Below are 19,880 nucleotides of genomic sequence, written 5' to 3'. Positions count from 1 at the left end.
ATCTCTTCTGAACGTATTCTATTCATAAGTGTATTTACACTAATAACACATTTTTTAATATATTTTTAAAACATATTTAGAAAACATAAAATTTAGTGACTTTTATATCCTATTTAATGATTATCTTTCTTTATTTTTGTAGTTTTTAATAAATTCTATTAAATAAAAATAATTACACTAAAAAAATTGTGTTAGAGAGTATGTTGCTGTATAATATATGATTTGTAATTCACTTGTGTACGAAATCATGTTTATTAAATACAAGTGTGTTAAAGTATAATTTGAGTAAATAGAAGATAATTTGAACCACCGGAGTGCAATTCTTATCTATTAATAAAAAAAAAGGGGGGGCAGTTTCTAGTATTCTTTTTTCGACCACGTTCCTACACGTAGGTTAGTAAAAAACCATAAAAAATATAAATTTCAAAATTCAAAATTAGGCTAATTTTAAAATTGAATTTGAGTTATAATTTTTACAATATTTTGATTTAATATTAAGTGAATAAAGTTGTCATGAATTATTGGGCTTATGGGTTTTTTTCCACTTTTGGGCTCCTAAACCTATTATTAGAGACCAAGCCCAACCCAACTAGCTCAACAATTCAACAATTAAAACAAAAAATTTAGGTATTTCATTGTTCCCTCCGAAATTTAACAATTCCCACTCCTTCTGCCTCAACCCTCTCTGTCTCCCCACGCACCCTTCGCTCTCCCTCACGCGGCCCTCCCAAATTCAGAGACAATTTTACTCAAAAAATTTTCACCATTTTCCCCCCAATTTATTTTCACCAAATCCCTCCAATTTTGTCTACATTTCCCCGCGAACACCCTTCCTCGTCTCCCAACCCTTCCCCACCTCTCCCCACACCCTCGAAGAAAGCGGAAAATCCCCCCTCGAAGAACAGCTCCGTCGCGATGGGTCTTCGCCATTTCCTCCACCGCCGCCTTCGACGCCGTGTACGCGCCGTACCCAGGCTTCAGCGCTGCCAACAACGACGTCATCAGCAGGTTGATCCGCCCCCCGCCGCCGTGCTTCAAGCAGTTGGCCGCCTCCCTCGCGCAGGCGAATCACCTCGCGCGTTCACCGCGAAGATGCGGTCGAAGGACTCGACGGTGGTGTCGGCAACGGAGGGGTAGGCGCCGTCGTTGATGTCGACAGAGTTGACGAGGATATGGAGCGGCGAGTCGAAGGTGCGTTGGGCTGAGTCGAAGAGGGACTTGACCTGGGCCACTACGGCGCGCGGCGTGGCGGAGTTGGCGTTGATTTGGGCCGCGACGGAGTGGGTTTGGGAATGGAGAAGCCTGCAGCAACTAAGGTCAAGGAAGCATTATCCAAGGAAGCATTGTTTTGATAAGAATAGGAACTGGCGCAAATGGGTATCCCCCTATTTTCAATTAGTTTAGGGTTTAATCAAGTGTTTTGCTATTAGTTTCACTGCCACATGTCGGTCTAATTGTATTTTGCTTGTATGTTTATGTATAGCCTAATATCTGCTGAACATCGAATACGATTGTGTCATTTCGCCTGCAAAAGTTCAGATTTTGTAATGGTTGATCCATGGGAGGTAAAACAGCTTTTCCATCTGCTAGATTGCACATGTATTTTTTTTTCTCTTGCATGTGTTAAAGTTTCATTATCCAAAGATTTTAAAAATTCAGGAATGATAAAGGTCAAGTTGGTTTGAGTTTAATCCTAAGGCCAAAAAATTAGGACCATGAACATTGTGTCAATATTAGTCACTATTTCCAAATCTGTCAAAAATAAAATTGAGTGGCCATTAATTATATTGTTTGGCTGAACTATTCCTTTCTAGAGTTGTTTATATTATTTTTATGCAATATGCAGGTGAATGGGGAGTTGCCCATATCTTCTCACTGTGTGGGAGAACATGGTATGCTCTGGTCTTTCTTCCTTTAAATGGATCAGGATCTAGTGGGGTATATTGTGATTTTTTTTAGCTAAAGCTTTTAAACTTAAATCACATAACTGACTGATATGATACACTGTCTTTCAAAATCACCTTTAACTCTTTTACCCCTTAGTTTGTAATTTGAAATTATGGAACTTCTTATGAGGATAAATTAAGAGGAAAGGGAAATAAAATGAACGCAAGACACTTCTTATAATTAGCATTATGTCTTCATGAAGCAGGTGCAAAATTCGATGACAAGGAGAAAACAGATGACTGGAAGATACACCAAGGCAATCTATGGCCTGAAACTGATGCCTCAGTTGATCTTGAAAAGGCCATGTATGCACCATGATACCATTTCCAATTTAGTAACCTTGTGATACTGCTTTAACAACAATGTTCTCTGAACTCAGAAAATCCTTAACTAATGAATGCTTTGTATGGTGTGATATAACATGATGCAGGAAAGATGAAGCTAGACAGCCACTGTCAAGGAAAGTAGCAATACCATCAGGCAAACTGAGTCCTTACAGAATGATGGTTGTGGGTCGGCTCCTCCTTCTATTACTCTTCTTTGAGTACAGAATCTTCCACCCAGTTCTTGATGCAATTGGATTATGGTTCATATCTGTGACATGTGAAATATGGCTTGCATTATCCTGGATGATTGATCAGCTTCCCAAATGGTTTCCCATTGATCATGAGACATATCTTGATCATCTTTCAACCAGGTCAAGTGTCCTGAAGTTCCCTGCAGCTTATATCCAAATGGATCTAGTTTCACATTCATTGAATTTCTAGAGAAAGTCTTGGCATGTATTATTTATTCCGTATATAATTTTGAACCCACCCAGGCATGTAGTTTTGATTGCAATAATTTATATATATTGTTCCTAGAATTTATTAAGTTTTACTTTTAGGTGAAATGTGTTGATGAAGTAACATAGGAGGGAGTCAATATTGAACAAAGATATATTGCTGAGAAGGTTTCTGATTTACTGAAGGTATATATAACCTTTTTATCATTCAATTTTTATAATTATTACTGTTAGAGTTTTACTATATGAGAACATATGAATATAATATGTTGGAAAATAGTAATGAGTTATTATATACAGTTGATTAATTGTACAAATTAAATACGCAAGATCTTGAATCAATAATTGTTCCATTAACATACTATAAACGCATTTTTCAATGATTGTTTGTAGCTGATAGGATTATATAGCACACTTAGTTACTTGTTATTAAATTTCAGAAGACAAATGTTATTGTTTAGTCCAGAATAATAAGCTCTGGTAATCGATTACAATACTTGGTAATCGATTTCAACTGTTTAAAAATCAAATTTTGAAATTTTCATCTTCTGGTAATCGATTACAAGAAATGGGTAATCGATTACCAGAGAACCTTTTAATAAGTAAATTGCGAACATATGATTTTCATTGTCTAGTAATCGATTACATGTATAGGTAATCGATTACCAGACTCTTTAAAACAATGGTTTCCTCAAATTTAGTCATCAACAGTTAGTGAGGGATTCATCCCAGTTAGTGACGGATAAAATCCGTCGCAAATTGTGACGGCATTCTGGCGTCGCAAATTGTGACGGATTCTACTTAATTAAAGTCATCACAGTTTGTGACGGATTTAATCCCTCACAAATTGCGAGGGATTTAATCCCTCGCAAATTGTGACGGATTCTACTTAATTAAAGTCATCACAGTTTGTGACGGATTTAATCCCTCACAAATTGCGAGGGATTTAATCCCTCACAAATTGCAACGGATTTTTATTAATTTCTAAACATTTATTATTAGAAATTAGTGACGGAAATTATACTGTTTGTGATGCCTTAATTACGTCACTAATTGTGACGGAGAAAATAATCCGTCACTAAATATTTTGTGACGCCAAATTTTGAGACGGAATCATTTCCGTCACAAATTCCGTCACTAATTGATTTGTGACGGATTTTATCAAAATTAGTGACGGATTTGTTCCCTCTCTAATTTTAATTTTTCTAGTAGTGATAAAGAAGAATGTATGCCATGTCATTTCCTTGACGATAAATAAATAGAGAATGATCAGATTTTCTACGTGAGAAGCCAATAGTGGAGACAAAATCAACAAACCGTTGATACCAAGCACGGGGGGGCTGTTTGAGGCCATAGAGAGATTTCTTCAATAGGCACACATACTCTGGATGGACAGAATCTCGAAAGCCCATCGATTGGTACATGTAGACAGTTTCATTAAGTTGACCATGTAGGAATGCATTTTTAACATCAAGTTGGTGAATGGGCCAAGATTTGGACAGAGATATACTGAGAACAGTCCGAATAGTAGCTGGTTTCACCACGGGACTAAATGTTTCATTACAATCCACGCCAACTTGTTGAGACCTTCCATCACCAACAAGATGAGCTTTGTACCTCTCAAAAGAACCATCAGATTTAGTTTTATGACGAAAAATCCATATTGGACGAATAATATTAACACCAGTGGGACGGGGTACCAACTCCCAAGTCTTGTTTTTAATATGAGCATCAAATTCATCTATCATGGCTGCTTTCCAATTCGGATCGAACCAAGCCACTTTTGGGTTACGGGGAAGGGGGGATGGTGTAACCGATGACATCAAATTGAATTGACGTTTGGGCTTAAAGATCCTGTTCATGCTACGAGTTGCCATGGATCGGGATGAGGCTAGGTTGGTTTGGTGCTGCTGTGGGTTAGGTGAGGGGGTTGACGATCTTGCTTTGGATGGTGGGTTGAGGCATGTTGTGGTATTGTTGAATGTAGGTGGAGATGTGGACAGAGAAGTAGGGTGTGAGTTTGACCTAAATGAAAGAGATGGCTGAGGGGAGGTGGTTTCTGGACTGGGGCTTGGGGGAGCCGATGGGGGAGGTTGGGCTACAATGGGTTCTGGTTCTTGCTAATTTTGAAGTTGATGGTACAGAAGAGGATGTAGACCTTCACTCAAAAAATTGTAGGTATCGAAAGATGGAATATGCAGCTCGGCAAAGGGGAATTTGTATTCATCAAAGATGACGTGTCTAGAGATAATGATTTTTTGACTAGACAAATCATAACACTTATATCCTCGATGATTAAGTGGGTATCCCAAAAAAAAATGGGGTGGAATGGGCTTATAGCTTATTTATTGTGGTGGAGGGGAAAAGTTGATAACATAAACACCCGAAAACCCGTAAATGTGTGTAAGAGGGAACTCGATTGTAAATAAATTGAGTTGGGGAATAATTAGAGAGTATTTTGCTAGGTAGAATGTTTAAGAGGTATGTTGCCATTTGGAGGGCATGATGCCAAAATGATGGTGGCATGGAAAAGTGAGCAAGAAGAGTTCGGATTAGGTTATTGATTGGTCGTATTTTACGTTTGGCTTTTCCATTTTGTGGAGAAGTGTGAGGGCAAGAAAAATGAAACACCATGCTGTTGTTGTAGCAAAATTTCTTAAATGAGTCGTTATCAAATTCCCTCCCATTATCACATTGAAAACATTTAACATTTGTCTCAAATTGGGTTCGAATGAGTGTATGAAAAGACAAGAAAGTGGAATGAACTTGTGATTTTCTTCCAAGTGGAAATGTCCATAAGAAATTAGTGTAATCATCCAAGAGAAGAAGTTAATACTTATGGCCTGTTGAACTTAAAATTGGTGATGTACATAAATCACTATGTATTATATCAAAAGGCTTTATAGTGAAAAAATTTGAAATAGAAAAAGGCAACTTAATATGTTTCCCAAATATGCAAGATTGACAAACAGAAGAAGCAGAAAATGGTTGACACTCAATAATCTTATTATTACTGTCCACTGCCAACAATGATATTTTTGTTAGTGCTCATATTAAAATAAGACGAGAGAGTACCTGGAGATGTAGTCATGTGCGAAGTTGCACTGGTATCCATGTACCAGTTTTCATCAGGAACATTAAGAGATAAATGGTGCATTGTCGCATCAATGTCGGTAGGTGCATAGGTCGAAGGAGGTGGTGCTTGTGCACTATATGCTTGAGGTGGATGCTTGCCGAGAATTCCGAGCTGATGAGCAGGAGGTGGACGAGCCCAAGATGAGGTGGGGTAAGGACAAGGTGGGGGAGCAGCCCATGGTTGTTGTCCCCAAGGCCCCCACGGTGGGTATGGTGCCCATTGAGATGGTTGCTGCCATGGACGTTGTTGCTGCCACGGACGCTGTTGCTGCTGCCATGGGCATTGTTGTTGCTGTTGTCCACCATCGTGGTTGTAGTTACCACGTCCTTTTCCTTTACCCCGAGTATTATTGCAATTTTGACTGCGTTTCGGACCATTATTGTTGCGATTTGATGTATTACCAGAACCTGCAATCAAATTTCGTCCATAGGCAGAGGCATCATCGTTGGAACCATTGGTGGTGAGGAGGGCGGTGCCAACAGCGCTGGAAGTGGCAGTGACCTGTTTAGCCTTGCGTGTTTCTTCAAGGATTAGCCTCGATCGTGCCTCGTAAAAAGGCGGTAAAGGATTACTCTGTTGAATGAATGTAGCAACACCATCGTAGTTCTCATTTAAACCTGCAATTAATTGAAGAACTAACCTTTGATTTGAAACCGGTGCACCAACATTAGAGAGTTGATCGGCAAGCGTTTTGAGTTCTTGGCAATAAGCCGAGATGTTAGGATAATTTTCCATATGAACATGAATGAATTGATTCTCCAGGTAAACGGCACGAGAATTTTTGTTATCCTGGAAGATGTTTTCCAATCGCTCCCATGCTTATTGTGCAGTTGAATCTGGTTCCAAGATGGTGTGCAGAAGATCAGTGGAAATCGTACCATAAATCCATTGAAGGACAATTGCATCCAAGCGTTACCATAATGCTTTATCAGTCTCGACATTTGTTTGTGTTTCCTGCTCGGTTGGCTTTGATTTTGGTGGGATAATATGATCAATAACTTGGTATGCTCGACAATGTATCTTAAACAACTCCACCCACGAAGAATAGTGTCCCTTGTCCATCTCTAAAGTAAAGGAGATGAAATTTTTACATTATTTACGGCCAAGGTAGGATGGAATTTGGTTTGTTCGGCCATTGATTATGAGAGGAAGAAGAGAGAAGGGTAAGGAAGTAAGATGTGGCGGAGCTTGATGGGACGGCTAGGGTTTTGATTTAACTAGGATTAGACCTAGGCTCGTGATACCATGTTGGAAAACCTGCGTGCCTGATTCTTATTCATTGGTAAAATATATACATCAGAATATGAGTGAAAATAGGCTACAATTAAGGTAACATTTATAATAAAAGATTATGCAGATATTATGCATATATTCTTTCCGTGATCTAACAATAAGAAGGACAACTTCCAAAAGCATACTAAATTATTTATGCTTCCAGAAGGTCAAAGTGTAGTAACATATCGCACTAAATACGATCAAAGGTAGGCAAGATTAATGGCTACATATGAAGAATTGTTCAGATGATGCAAACAGAGCAAGGAACTTAAATGACAAATTTCTAATGTGATATTTGTTATATATGATTTACTTTTGTAAACATATTATGAAAAATATTTTGAATTTCTTACGCTTTTGAACATTTGCTTAAAGTTAATTAATTTTCATAAATTTACAAATAAATAGTTTTAGTTGAAATAAAGAGTTTAATTTATTTTTTTTTTCTTCTAAGTTTTGGTAAGTTTTCAGTTATAGGAGACGAAGATTTAGAAAGCTCATGACGGACCAGAGCCAATTTTGAAGAGCAATTCTCTATTAATTGAATCAATTGGATGTTTAAGTGATACCAAAGACACCTGTTTTGTATCAATAAGCCTCAGCTTCTAGATATGTTAAACGCTTAAGTGTGGTTGTCATACATTTGTTGGAAAGAGAGAGAGAGAGAACAAAAGAAAGAGAAAATGTACATTTGTTTCAGATTTCATTGCATGTTACAAAATATAAAAAAAAAAAAAAAAAATTGAAATAAGGGTGAATTAGAATAACTTTGTCGCTTTTGTCGCTATTGTGAACAACTTGGGATACAATATACATGCAGTTGCTTTATGACTTTGAGAAGAGAGAAGAATTGATTGCTTTAAATTAATCTCTCCTATATATGTTCCCTTTTGGTATTTTTTTTCAAGAAAAAAAAAATCATTATTCTCCGTAGCTTAGTTACATTACAAGCCAATAAAAGTCTTTAATAATCCTCATGAAATTTGTTGAGCGGTGAAAAAAAAAGTTGCCACGAGTTAGTGTGTGCCTTAAGAGATAACTTATTTGGATATATACTTGTGTGTTTTAGTGAAATGCTTCCTGTGAGGTACAAATGTCACATATGATTACTTAATGACTTGTCTTTAGGAAAATTTTTGCATTTTTACACTATTAACTTGATTGCATAAGTGGGGATCTGGTTGTTGGAATCGCGTAATCTTGAGTTTTGAAGTGAAACCATGCATAGTGGTGTATTGAATGTGATTGATGTCAATCCAATCTTTCTTTTATGTGCTTATTGCTTTCGATTTTATTTAGTTTTGACTTACTCTTGCTCAAGGATAAGCAAACGGTTTTAAGTTCGGAATTTTGATAATTATTATATATGATTTACTTTAATAAATATTTTACGACAATCTTTTTTTTATGCTTTTGGACCTTTGCTTGAAGTTAATTTTCATAATTTACAAATAAATAGTTATAGTCAAAATGAAGAGTTTAATTTAATTTTTAGCTATGTTTTTAGTTAAAGAGAAAGATTCAAAAAGTTCAAAATAGATGAGCTAGTTTTGAAGAGTAACTCTCATTTAAACAAATCAATTTGGTTGTTTAAGCAAGATTAGAGAGACCTATTTTCATCAACAAGTATCGCTCAAGCTAGATCTTTAATGCTTAAACGAGCTCAAAGATATTTTTTCTTTTTCTTTTTATTTTTATCATTAAGGCTCACTTAAGATCAGAACACTTCTCACACATAAGAGAGATGATTTTCATAGGTCTACCCTTCACACGTCTTTGCTAGCTTAAGCTAGGTATCAAAGTTTCTCAAGGGAACCAAACTCTAATGATTTTCCATTTTTGATTAAGTGACACATATTGATTCCCTTAAGCATGAGGTTGGTGTGACCTAATTATTTAAAGGTTGGTAAATGGAGTTATGACCTCTTTAGGAAACAACTGCATAGCATTTCCATGACCACACCTATTTCCTACCTCTCTTCATCTTTTTTTACTTTTCACAAAACTCATTATTGTTGGATATTAATGTAATTAGACCTTATTTCACATATCTTTTCTAAATTGTTTATTCAAGATTTTATTCAACTATTAGGTTTTTTTTCTATTCTTATTGAGACTTGGTCGCTCATATATAATATGATTTCTTAGGATTAAAAAAAAGATGTTAGAAAATGCTTTTGAAATTGTGAATATCGAAAGAGAAACTAATAAAACTTATATTTAGAGATAGAGTAATTAAGGTGTATTAGCCAATTTTTCTGACCTCTTATCATAATATGTAAGTTGTTTTCTTAACATTTTCAAGTAATTGATAGATGAATCAAAGGACTTGGAGCATGTTTGGGAAAAATGTTTTCCAATAAATTCAGTAGTTTTGAAAGAAAAAATGGTTTTAGAGAGAAAAAAAAGTTCAATGTTTAGGCAAATAAATTTTATTTTGAATAATAATATAAAAATTTAAGACTCGTATTTATTTTTCAATTAATTCCTTTTTTCCCTTCTAAAACTGATTAACTATATAAAAGTTAAACAAAATTAAATATCATAAAATCACTTTTTAACAAATCTACCAAAAAAATATATTCATTTTGATTATAATCAATAATAAAAATAATCAATTATTGAAATAATTCAATTTTCATACCTTTCCTAAAAACACTTTTCACATCTAAGAAATTAGGGTCTAAGTAATTTTATGGGTTATTGGTTATAATTCAAATTTTACTAGTGGAAAAACAACATTTTATGATACATCTTTTATGTTGGGGTGTTATCCACACGACATAAAATGGACATGACAACATAGTTGTAAATATGCTAAAACGTATGATAGATATTGACTTATTTATCATAGATTATTCTTTCTATGACAAGTAAGTCAACACCCGTCATAGAATGTGTTATCAGGCTCTGACTTCAACCTTTCTATGATGGATGTTGACTTACCTATCATAGAAAGAAATACTCTATGATGGATAAAACACCACTCAAAAGTGCTTTTAATAGGGTCATTGGCAGTGCAAATTCAATTTGCACTATTGCCATGGTTACTGTTCATTATCTCTTTCCTTCTTATTGTGCCAACCCCTTGTTTAAGATTTTGGTTTTGTCCACTCCCAACACTGTCATTTTCACTCGTTGGTGACATTCTCATCCCTTCTAGTGTTTCCTTCTAGTTCAGGTGTCTCATCCAGGTTCATTGCATTCCTCCAATTTTTGTTTAACTTTTGTTGTATTGAATTGCTTGGTATAGTTGCTTGTTGTTTTTTTTGATGATTTTGAGTGATTTGGGAAGATGGTATGATAAAATGGTTGTGGTTTAGAGGTTTTTTGATGAAGCATGCCAATTGTTCATATAAATGCTGAAGCCAAGTGGTGGGTTGTTTTGTGGGTATTTAGGGGTGATTTGTGAGTGTTTGGTTCATAGTTGATTTGGGGTTGATGTTGTAATAATTTTTATGCACATAGGAGCTATCTGGTTTGGGATTGTTTGAGATTGTTTTGGGTGTTAATTTGGCCTAGTTTGGGGTTGTTTTAGGGCTAGCTTTTGTTAGCTCCTATATACTTGTTAATTTGGGTGTTAATTGACATAATTTGTTATTTAACTTTGTGACTATTTCAATAAATCTATAACATATTTTGGCTTTATTTAGTAGATATTAATTTAGAAAATATAAACCCAAAAAAAATTAGTTGTGCATAATGTAGTGAATTAAACCCAAATTAATTTTTGGGTTTATTTAACATGATAACTTAAGAATTTTTGTATATCTATAAAATAGTTAATAACACACACATATATATACATATTGTCACTACAAGAATGTTCTGATTTAGAGTCGGCCAAAAGCCGACTCTAAATCATAAAAACCGATATAATATTGTCGGTTATTCGTCAGTTTTTTGCTGACGCTAAATAAGTCGATACAATTTTTTTTGTGCCGGCTAAGTCGTCAATAAAAAATTTATTTATTTTAATTTTTTATTGTAGGTTAAGTCGAAAGTATGTTGACACAAAATTTATTTTATTTTTTTCTTTATCTTCTTTTTCCAGCTTATCATTAATTCGTTCGTATTTTTAACATTCCCGGGACTCGATCCGTAAACCTTGAGATCTTAAGTGAACTTGATAACCAAGTGTACTAGAACACATTATGCGTATATAACATTGAAAAAAGTATCTTTATCTCTCTCAAAGCATGTATATTGTCAGAAAAGCCAACGCTATTTTAAGATGTAGCGTCGGCTTTTTCGACACTAAATTTAAATTAAGTTTAGTGTCGGAAAAGTTGACGTTATTCTTTAAATATAGTGTCGGCTTTTTAGACACTAATTTAATTTAAATTTAAATTAAATTAGTGTCGAAAAAGTCGACACTACATCTTAAAATAGCGTCGACTTTTCCGACACTATTTGCGTCAGCTATTAACCGACGCTTATTTTCTGCCGCTTATTCACCATTTTCTTGTAGTGTGTGTAGTTAATTTAATTATATTATAGTTGTTAGGATTCTTAGTTTCTCATTTAAGATTAAATACAATATTGATTACACACTTAATATATAATGATTGTATTGAATCTTGAATTGTCCATTTGGACAGTTTGAATATATATATATATATATATATATATTTATTTATTTATTTATTTATTTATTTATTGAGAGAGAGAGAGAGATTAAGTCTTATTTTAAATTTGATAAAATTTCAGTTGACTGTATTTCTTGTTATTTGGCTGCATACTTGATTGTAGTGAATTTGATGTCACCACTTGTTTTTTTTGTGTACTTGTGCAAAATGCTACCAAAATTTTGTCAATTTTAATGTATGAGACTTTACCTTTATGCATTAATTAGGTACAAAGAATTATCTTTTCTGAATGGGTAGGGCTCTACCTTGTATTAAAAATGTGAGTTTGACATGTTTTATGTCAGATGAATGCACTAATTGATAAAAGATGGATGTTTATGCACAACTGCTAAATATGAGAATGGAGTGGAAGAGTTTTTTTAGTTTGCACAAAGAAATGTTACAAACAATATAATAAAAGGTTCTATTGTCCTTGTGTAAATTGTTTCAATTTGCAAAGGCATTCATTAGACATTATACGAGAACATGTTTTGTGTGATGGGTACCTTAAAAGCTACACAGTATAGACATGTTATGGTGAATTGTTAGACATGTTATGCATACAAGTGCGTCAAACAAAAGAACAACAAGTCGATTTAAAGATGGACGATTGACTAGAGCACATGATCTGCTATGTTGGGGATGATTCTTTCAAACGTGCACATGTATATGATAGTTTGTGTAGTGATATGGAGAAACCTTTGTATCCAAACTATGCTAATTTTACACAATTGTCCGTGGTGTTAAGATTGTTCAATTTTAAGGAAAAAAAATGGATGGACTGATAAAATCCTCGTAGAATTGCTTGAGTTTTTGAGTGAAATGTTTCCCAAAGGTAACACTTTATTGACACAGAATTATGATGCGAAGAAGATATTACATCCGATGGGTATGAAGTATAAAAAAAATCCCAACAATTGCATTTTGTACAAGAAAGAGTTTCATAACTTACATGAGTGTTCATAGTGTGGGCTTCTAAAGACGATCCATTCTTCATGGCAAAACCAAGCAAAACAAGTGTTTTATGTTACTAATCTTGTTCACGAAAATTGGTCTGTTGTTCTACAAGAAAAAGAATGCATGGTACTTATGACCATGAAGATTCAACACTTGATATTTTTTAGAATTTTTCTGTCTCCACATGCATGCCTAGGTTGAATGTGGACAACAAGAGTGTTGATGTACATGCTACACGAGATGATGATGATGAAGGATTATGGGAAAATATCTAGACTTAAAACGAGTTATGTGTTTAATAAATAATGTTCATATGTATTATATTATTACTAGTTATGTCACTACAAGAAAAACACAAATTTCTGACGAATAATTTTTGACACATACAAATCTGTCGAAAAATATCCATCAGAAATTTTTGACGAATTTTTATCCATCGGTAATTTTTGACAGAAAAATCTATCAGAAATTTTTGACGAAAAAATCCGTCAGAAATTTTTGATAGAAAAATTTGTCAGAAATTACCGACGGATAAAATTTTGTTGGTAATTTTTTACGGATAAATCTATCAAAAATTACCTACGGATTTTTCTGTCAAAAATTTTTTATGGATTTTTCGGTCGAAAAATTTATGTTATCGATGAAAAAATAATTCGTAGGAAAAGTTATATTATTGATGGAATATTTCTGACAAATTTATATTTGTAAAAAATGTAAGAATTTATTTACAAAAATTGGCAATCATATATTAAAAAAAAAATCAATAAAATTTTAAATATGTATATATATATATATATATGTATATATGTATATATGAGGAGAGTTATAATAACACTGGTCTAATTTTTGTTAGGTATTACACCGGTCAATAACTTTATATTAAATGAGAATTTTGTAAATCCAACCGTTAAATTGAAAATTCTTTACTCTTAAATTATATATACAAAATTTTATATTAATCGAAGATGATTTCTTATAAAACAAAATTAATGTAATATATATATACATTTCAAAATATATAAAATATGAACATTTTGATTACCTTGACATTGTTGTTCAATTTTAACAAAATTTGATATAAACATATAAAGTGATATGAACTTTTAATCAAACTGTTAGATTTATAAAATTCACATTTTTATAAAGTTATTGAGCGATGTGTAATACTTAATAAAAGTTATACCGGTATTAGTGTATATATATATAGAGAGAGAGAGGAGGAATCAAATAACTTACAAAATAACTTTTGATAAAGTTATTCTGCTTAATAACTCATGGTATGTGTTTTTTTTTTTTTGAAAAGCAAAGATATATTAATATATGGCACTAAGGGTGCCATGAACCCTATATACAGATAAAAAGCTTGGTTAGATATAATATAATCAATTTGACTATATTAGTGACTAACCATGCAAAAGAAATTACAATATGAAATCAACCCACGTGGGCAAATGATGGTGGGTACTGTGGGTTGCGATGTGCTGGTGTACATGGAATATGAGAAACCAATGCGTATTTCAGCAAGGTGAGTTCGATGAACAAAAGCTTGGACAATAGGTAATAATGTTCTCTTGGTCGTGGTTAGCATCTCTTGATAAATCATTTTCTTATTCATTCACTCAGTGGCAAATGAATATTGGCCTATGCATACTCGGGGTAGGAGACTTTGCATAACAAGGCTAGTTGGCTGATGATAAATAGGAGTGGTGTTTCCTGGTATGTAATGTATAAGGGTGTGTGGCCATTAAGCACACCAAATCTTGTATAAGGGCCTTTGGTACCCCTGGTACCAACATCATATATATATAATTTTCTTTGCCTTTCAAAAAAAAAACCCACGTGGGCCATAGGCTCATCTTTCCCTCAAAAGATACATTTCAGTTAACAATAAGGAACATGTAATGTCCATTTGTCTCAATATTGTGATATATGGCAGGCCTAGAGTAAACATGGACTAGGGTTTCAGCTCCACTAAGCATAACTATAATTGAAGTTTTTATCCAATCTTAGCCATGTCCAAGTGACAGACACAATATCCTGCATCAAATGTTTTGCATCAAATGTATGTCCCCTAATGAATAGGTTTCTTCTCCATTGTAGCTTCCAAGACCATGTATGTCCTTCCCATACTCCAGTTTGATCTATGAATTTGTGTTTCTGGTTAGATATCAAGTATAGTCTTGGGAACATCTCAGCTAAGCTCTCTTCACCCAACGAATTATCTCTTCACCGTGATGTTGTTCGACTACCACATACCTTTCTAAGGTCTTTCCACCAAATTGATTCATTAGGCTGATCTTCAGTGACACACAACTTTTCCACTCCATCGTACTTAGAGTCTAGAATCTGGCCCCACAGCTGATTCTTGTAGTGGAACAAATTCCAATGCCATTTTCCAAGTAAGGCATCATTAAACAACTCAATATTCTTAATTCCTAGTCCTCCTTGGTCCTTAGGTTTGCATATTTTTTCCCAACTCACCCACGAGATCTTTCGAATACCTTCTTCACCACCCCACAGGAAGTTTCTTTGAATTACAACGACCTTCCGAATAACTTTCTTCGGCATTTTGAAAATGGATAAAAAGTACAAAGGCAATTCCGTGAGAACAGAGTTTATCAAACAAATTCTGCCAGCCATAGATAAAGATTTATTCTTCCATGGAGCAAGTTTTTTGTTGAATTTGTCCAGCAAAGGTATCCACATACTTTCTTTTCGTGGATTGTCACCAATAGGGATGCCAAGGTACTTAAATGGCACTGTCATGATCCTACAGTTCAAGACTAAAGCATGCCTTAACAACTCCACATTCTCTACTCCTATCCCCCCAAAATTGCTCTTATGGAAGTTTACTTTCAGGCCTGAGACAAGTTCCAAACATCTAAGAATACATTTGATAGTTAGAACATTACCTTGAGTGACCTCTCCCACAAAAATGGTATCGTCGGCGTACTGTAGTATATTAACCTCCACCTGCCTCCCACCCACCGTATATCTAGTAAACATATTTTTTTGCATACGACTCCTCATTAGTCCCGCTAATCCCTCCGCTGCCACCACATAGAGGAAAGGAGCAAGGGGGTCCCCTTGCCTTAATCCCTTCTGAATTTGGAATTCTGCTATCGCACTACCATTCACCAAAATGGACACTTGGATTGACCTAGGGAACTCCTTCATCCATCCAATCCACTTTGAACAAAAGCCGAGTCTTTGAAACATATAGAATAAGAATTCCCAGTTGATAGAGTCGTATGCCTTTTCAAAGTCTACCTTGAAGATAAAATACTTTCCTTTTCTTCTCTTCACCTCATCCACCAGTTCATTTACAATTAAAACACTGTGTAAAATGTTCCTCCCTTTTAGAAACACACTTTGAGTATCATCAACAACTTTAGGTAGAATCTTCTTTAATCTATTTGACAAAATTTTTGCTATGATCTTGTATATCACCCCAACTAGAGAAATCGCCCTAAAGTCTGAAATATCCATTGGATCCATTTTCTTTGGGATTAGTGTGATGAAAGAGGAATTAGTCCCCCTTGGGAGTTTTCCATTTTCATGGAACTCATGTATACACTTGGTAATATCTCCCTCCATACACCCCCAAAATGACTTAATAAAATTAAAATTAAACCCGTCTGGGCCTGGGCTTTTGGATCCTTCACATTCCCAAACAGCATCCTTAATCTCTTTTTCATCAAATTTGGCAATTATTAGACTCCTTTGCAATTCAGAAATCTATTTGAAGTTCACACCATCAAGTGTTGGCTTATCCCACTTCTCATCAGTAAACCTTTGCTGAAAGTTGTTCTTCACCTCAATTTTTATTCTGCCTGGCTCTTCCACCCATTCACCATTGATATTGAGTCCTGTAATATTATTCATTTTCCTATTCCAATTCACTACTCTATGAAAGTATTTAGTATTAGCATCACCTTCTGTCAACCATTTAAGTCTCGACCTTTGTCTCAGGATTGACTCATTATTTTGAGCAAGTCTCCAACATTGTTGTTGTAGCTCCATCTTATGATTGATCTCCTCAACTTTCAATATTCCTAATTGCTCTTTTTTATCATATTCATTTATCTGTTGAACAGTAGCGTCTATTTTTCTTTGCAGATCCCCTGCAGCCTCTACGTTCCACTCTTTGACCTTTTGTTTCACTTCTTTTAATTTTTCTTTCAATATGTATGCACCCCATCCCTGTGCACTACTCTCTCGCCAGGCCTTCTCAAAAATATCCCTAAAGCTTTTATCCTCCATACAGTAATCATATATACGGAATGGCTTGGGTCCCCAGTTGATATTGACCTCTTTGATTATGATAGACAATGATTAGATATATCCCTATTCAATATGTATTGTGTACACGACGACCATAACTCCAACCATCCAGGTGATACTAGAAACCTATCAATCTTACTTCTAGCCATCCCATTAGGTTGGTACCACGTGAACTCCCTACCTGCTATTTGAATGTCGTCGACTCCCATATCAGCTATAAATTGATTGAACTCAAGCGAATCAGCTGCCCCGTAATGTTCACTTCCCACCCCTTGTCTCTCCGACGAACTTCTGACACTATTAAAATCCCCCATAACACACCAGTTGTCTACACTACTTCTCGCCTTCATCTCCTTCAATTCCTGCCATGTTTGCCTTTTCTTTGTTGAGTTACAAGAAGTGTATACATTAACTAGTATGATGTTGTAGGCCCCTTCCACACACACCCCTTCCATCCCTAGGTACCCCTCTCTAGAGAAATGATTAGTAATAGAAAACTTGGACTTACTCCAGCTGCATAAAAGTCCACCAGCCGTATTATTTGCTGGCTGAAATACATACTCAATATCATTCGCTCCCGACATTGTTTGTACCAACTACTGACTAATATCTACGAATTTTGTTTCCTGAATACATACCACCTCCACATCCTCCTTGCAAATTAATTTTCTGATATACCTCCATTTGAGCTTCCTCTTAAGCCCCCTAACATTGTATGATAAAATTTTCATGGATTACCTACCTTATTTTCCCTCTTATCATCTCCATACTTATCACTTTGCTTTTGATCCCTAATCTCCATGCTAATGATTTTTTGTACCATATCCTCTTGATCACCTTTGTGTGTGACTCCAAGAGTTTTCCCCATTTCCCATATTTTTTTTGCTTATAATATCTCATTACGTAGCCAGAGTATCCCATTGTAGCTTTTTATGCTACTGTTTGATATGGAGTTACTTACTACCAATACTGCCCGTCTTAACTCTTTTCTTCTTTCCTTTCTCCTATTGACATTTAACCTTACCCCTTGCTCATCTATATGTGGATCATGATTTTTTGTGTTTTCACTGCCTTCCCTTTGCATAGTTGTATTCAATTCAGTCTCCTTATGAGATTCCACCAGCATATCTTTTGCATTGTTCCTCTTAGATGTCTCGCCCACCTCAAATACAACCATTCTATTGTTACTTTTTACCAATTCTTTCTCCTGCAGTAGCGTCAACTTATTTGGTACCTCCGTGGTCTCTTTCTCTCCTTTTTGTGCTTCACTCTCCTTCTGATTTGGGCAGTGGGCTTTAATTAGAGTCAGCCTACTTTCTTGCCACTTTGTTTCTTGATTTTTCTTTTCTACACCCTCTTGTACACGTCCTTTTTGTTTATTGTCTTGTTGGCTATTGGGCTAGCCCAAATTTTGACACCCATTGTCCTTTTGGTTATGCATTAGAGCTGCCAGCCCATAACCAGTGTTTTTATTTGCGTCGTAGTCTCTTCTTGCAGTTCTTTCCTCCTGACCGTCCCCTATGACCCTTTTTCCATATAACTCCATCACATAATAGGATCTTTTAGAATCTGAAATCAGCTTTTGATTGTCTTTTTTCCTTCCACTACCCCTTGGGCAATACCCATTGGATTACTATTTGAATCTCCAACCCCTACGTGACCCTGTTGATTATATCCGTCATCACCATTAATCATCTGATGATTTTTCACTGTTTCCTCCACCATAGACCTCACCTCCCGTAGTGTTTCTGATGAGCATTCAGAATAGGAAGAATGAACTTCAATCCCAATATCACTAGCCACCCCAGATGCTTCTGACATAGAAGCGTTTGTCTTCCACCTCTAACAATTACACTCTGGTGATTTTGAGACCCCTTCTTCAACCAGCTACACCTGCCTAATGATTCTATTGATTCTAATCCGCATAGTAACTTGAATCGGCTTATAAGATGATGTTCGAATGAGTAGTCTCGCCCTATCCAACCTCTTGAAATTCGATGTATTGCTATCCATGTAGAGAAGATTACCTATACTTCCCACCACTTGAGAGAAACAATCCAAATTCTAGTGTTGGACGGGCACTCCAATACATCTTACCCACGTTACTTGATTCCCTAGCCACATTTCAGGTCTGCATCTGTCAATTGATGTAAACAGCTCTATAAAATTATCATTTTCTTTTTGTATCATCTTCTCTATATCTTGCTCTTCTACCCCAGATATTAATACCATGTCATCATAGAGGTATCTTAGTTTGATGTCCTCCTTATCGCCCATCATTCGTGCCTTGATTAGGCGATCTACCATCGATAAATCCTTCAACTTTCCAACCCAGCAACTAAAATCTTATTGACAGTTTACTATAGGATCTTAATATTTTTGTATAACTAATATTTGGTTTTAAATTTAATATGAAAATATTATGATATAATTAGATAAGATTTTAAGTTAGTATTTTATTAATTGTTGATAATTAGAAAATAAAATAAGGATAAATATGTTTTTTGAATTTTATATGTTTGATTTAAGATAAATAAATATATTAAATTAATTAATAATTTATATCTAAAATGTTAAATTTTAATTTATAAGTATGTAATAAATAAATATTTATAATTTTATAAATTATATTATCATTATAAATTATAAAAATAAATAATTTAAATTATAATTTTAAATAGAAATAAGTAGATTGTTAATTAATTATAAAAGTAAGTATATATAAATAAATATTAATTAAATATATTATTGTTATTATTATTCGTAATATAATTATTATATATTATTATATTTTTATAATAATCTAACGGTTGGATTTAAAAAATTCACATTTAATATAAAGTTATTGAGCAATGTGTAATATTTAGTA

The 19,880-nt window shown here is 34.6% G+C and overlaps 2 protein-coding genes across 6 annotated transcripts; one reads left to right on the top strand and one right to left on the bottom strand.

Moving 5' to 3' along the window:
* LOC145954453 (cellulose synthase A catalytic subunit 7 [UDP-forming]) lies at nt 1-7,893 on the top strand. 5 transcript variants are annotated; one of them, XM_083068659.1, is made up of 7 exons: nt 1-1,377; nt 1,484-1,565; nt 1,847-1,892; nt 2,150-2,252; nt 2,378-2,644; nt 2,834-2,917; nt 7,614-7,893. In XM_083068659.1, exons 2-6 carry the CDS (start codon nt 1,548-1,550, stop codon nt 2,835-2,837), a joined length of 438 nt encoding a protein of 145 aa, XP_082924785.1. In that variant the 5' UTR covers nt 1-1,377; nt 1,484-1,547; the 3' UTR covers nt 2,838-2,917; nt 7,614-7,893. The 5 variants fall into 5 exon arrangements, with proteins under 5 accessions (XP_082924785.1, XP_082924784.1, XP_082924781.1 ...); XM_083068658.1 differs by having other exon boundaries at nt 7,597-7,893; XM_083068655.1 differs by having other exon boundaries at nt 10-1,377; nt 2,378-2,917.
* Nucleotides 5,742-6,602, bottom strand: LOC145955127 (uncharacterized). Its single transcript, XM_083069834.1, has one exon. It carries the CDS (start codon nt 6,600-6,602, stop codon nt 5,742-5,744), a length of 861 nt encoding a protein of 286 aa, XP_082925960.1.
* Nucleotides 7,894-19,880: the final 11,987 nt, after the last annotated feature.

This window comes from Cajanus cajan, chromosome 2 (assembly GCF_000230855.2).
Source record: "Cajanus cajan strain Asha chromosome 2, NIPB_CcT2T_4, whole genome shotgun sequence".
NCBI classification, from domain to species: domain Eukaryota; kingdom Viridiplantae; phylum Streptophyta; class Magnoliopsida; order Fabales; family Fabaceae; genus Cajanus; species Cajanus cajan.
The sequence above is the reverse complement of the archived record's forward strand: the minus strand, read 5'-3'. Positions and strand labels throughout refer to the sequence as shown.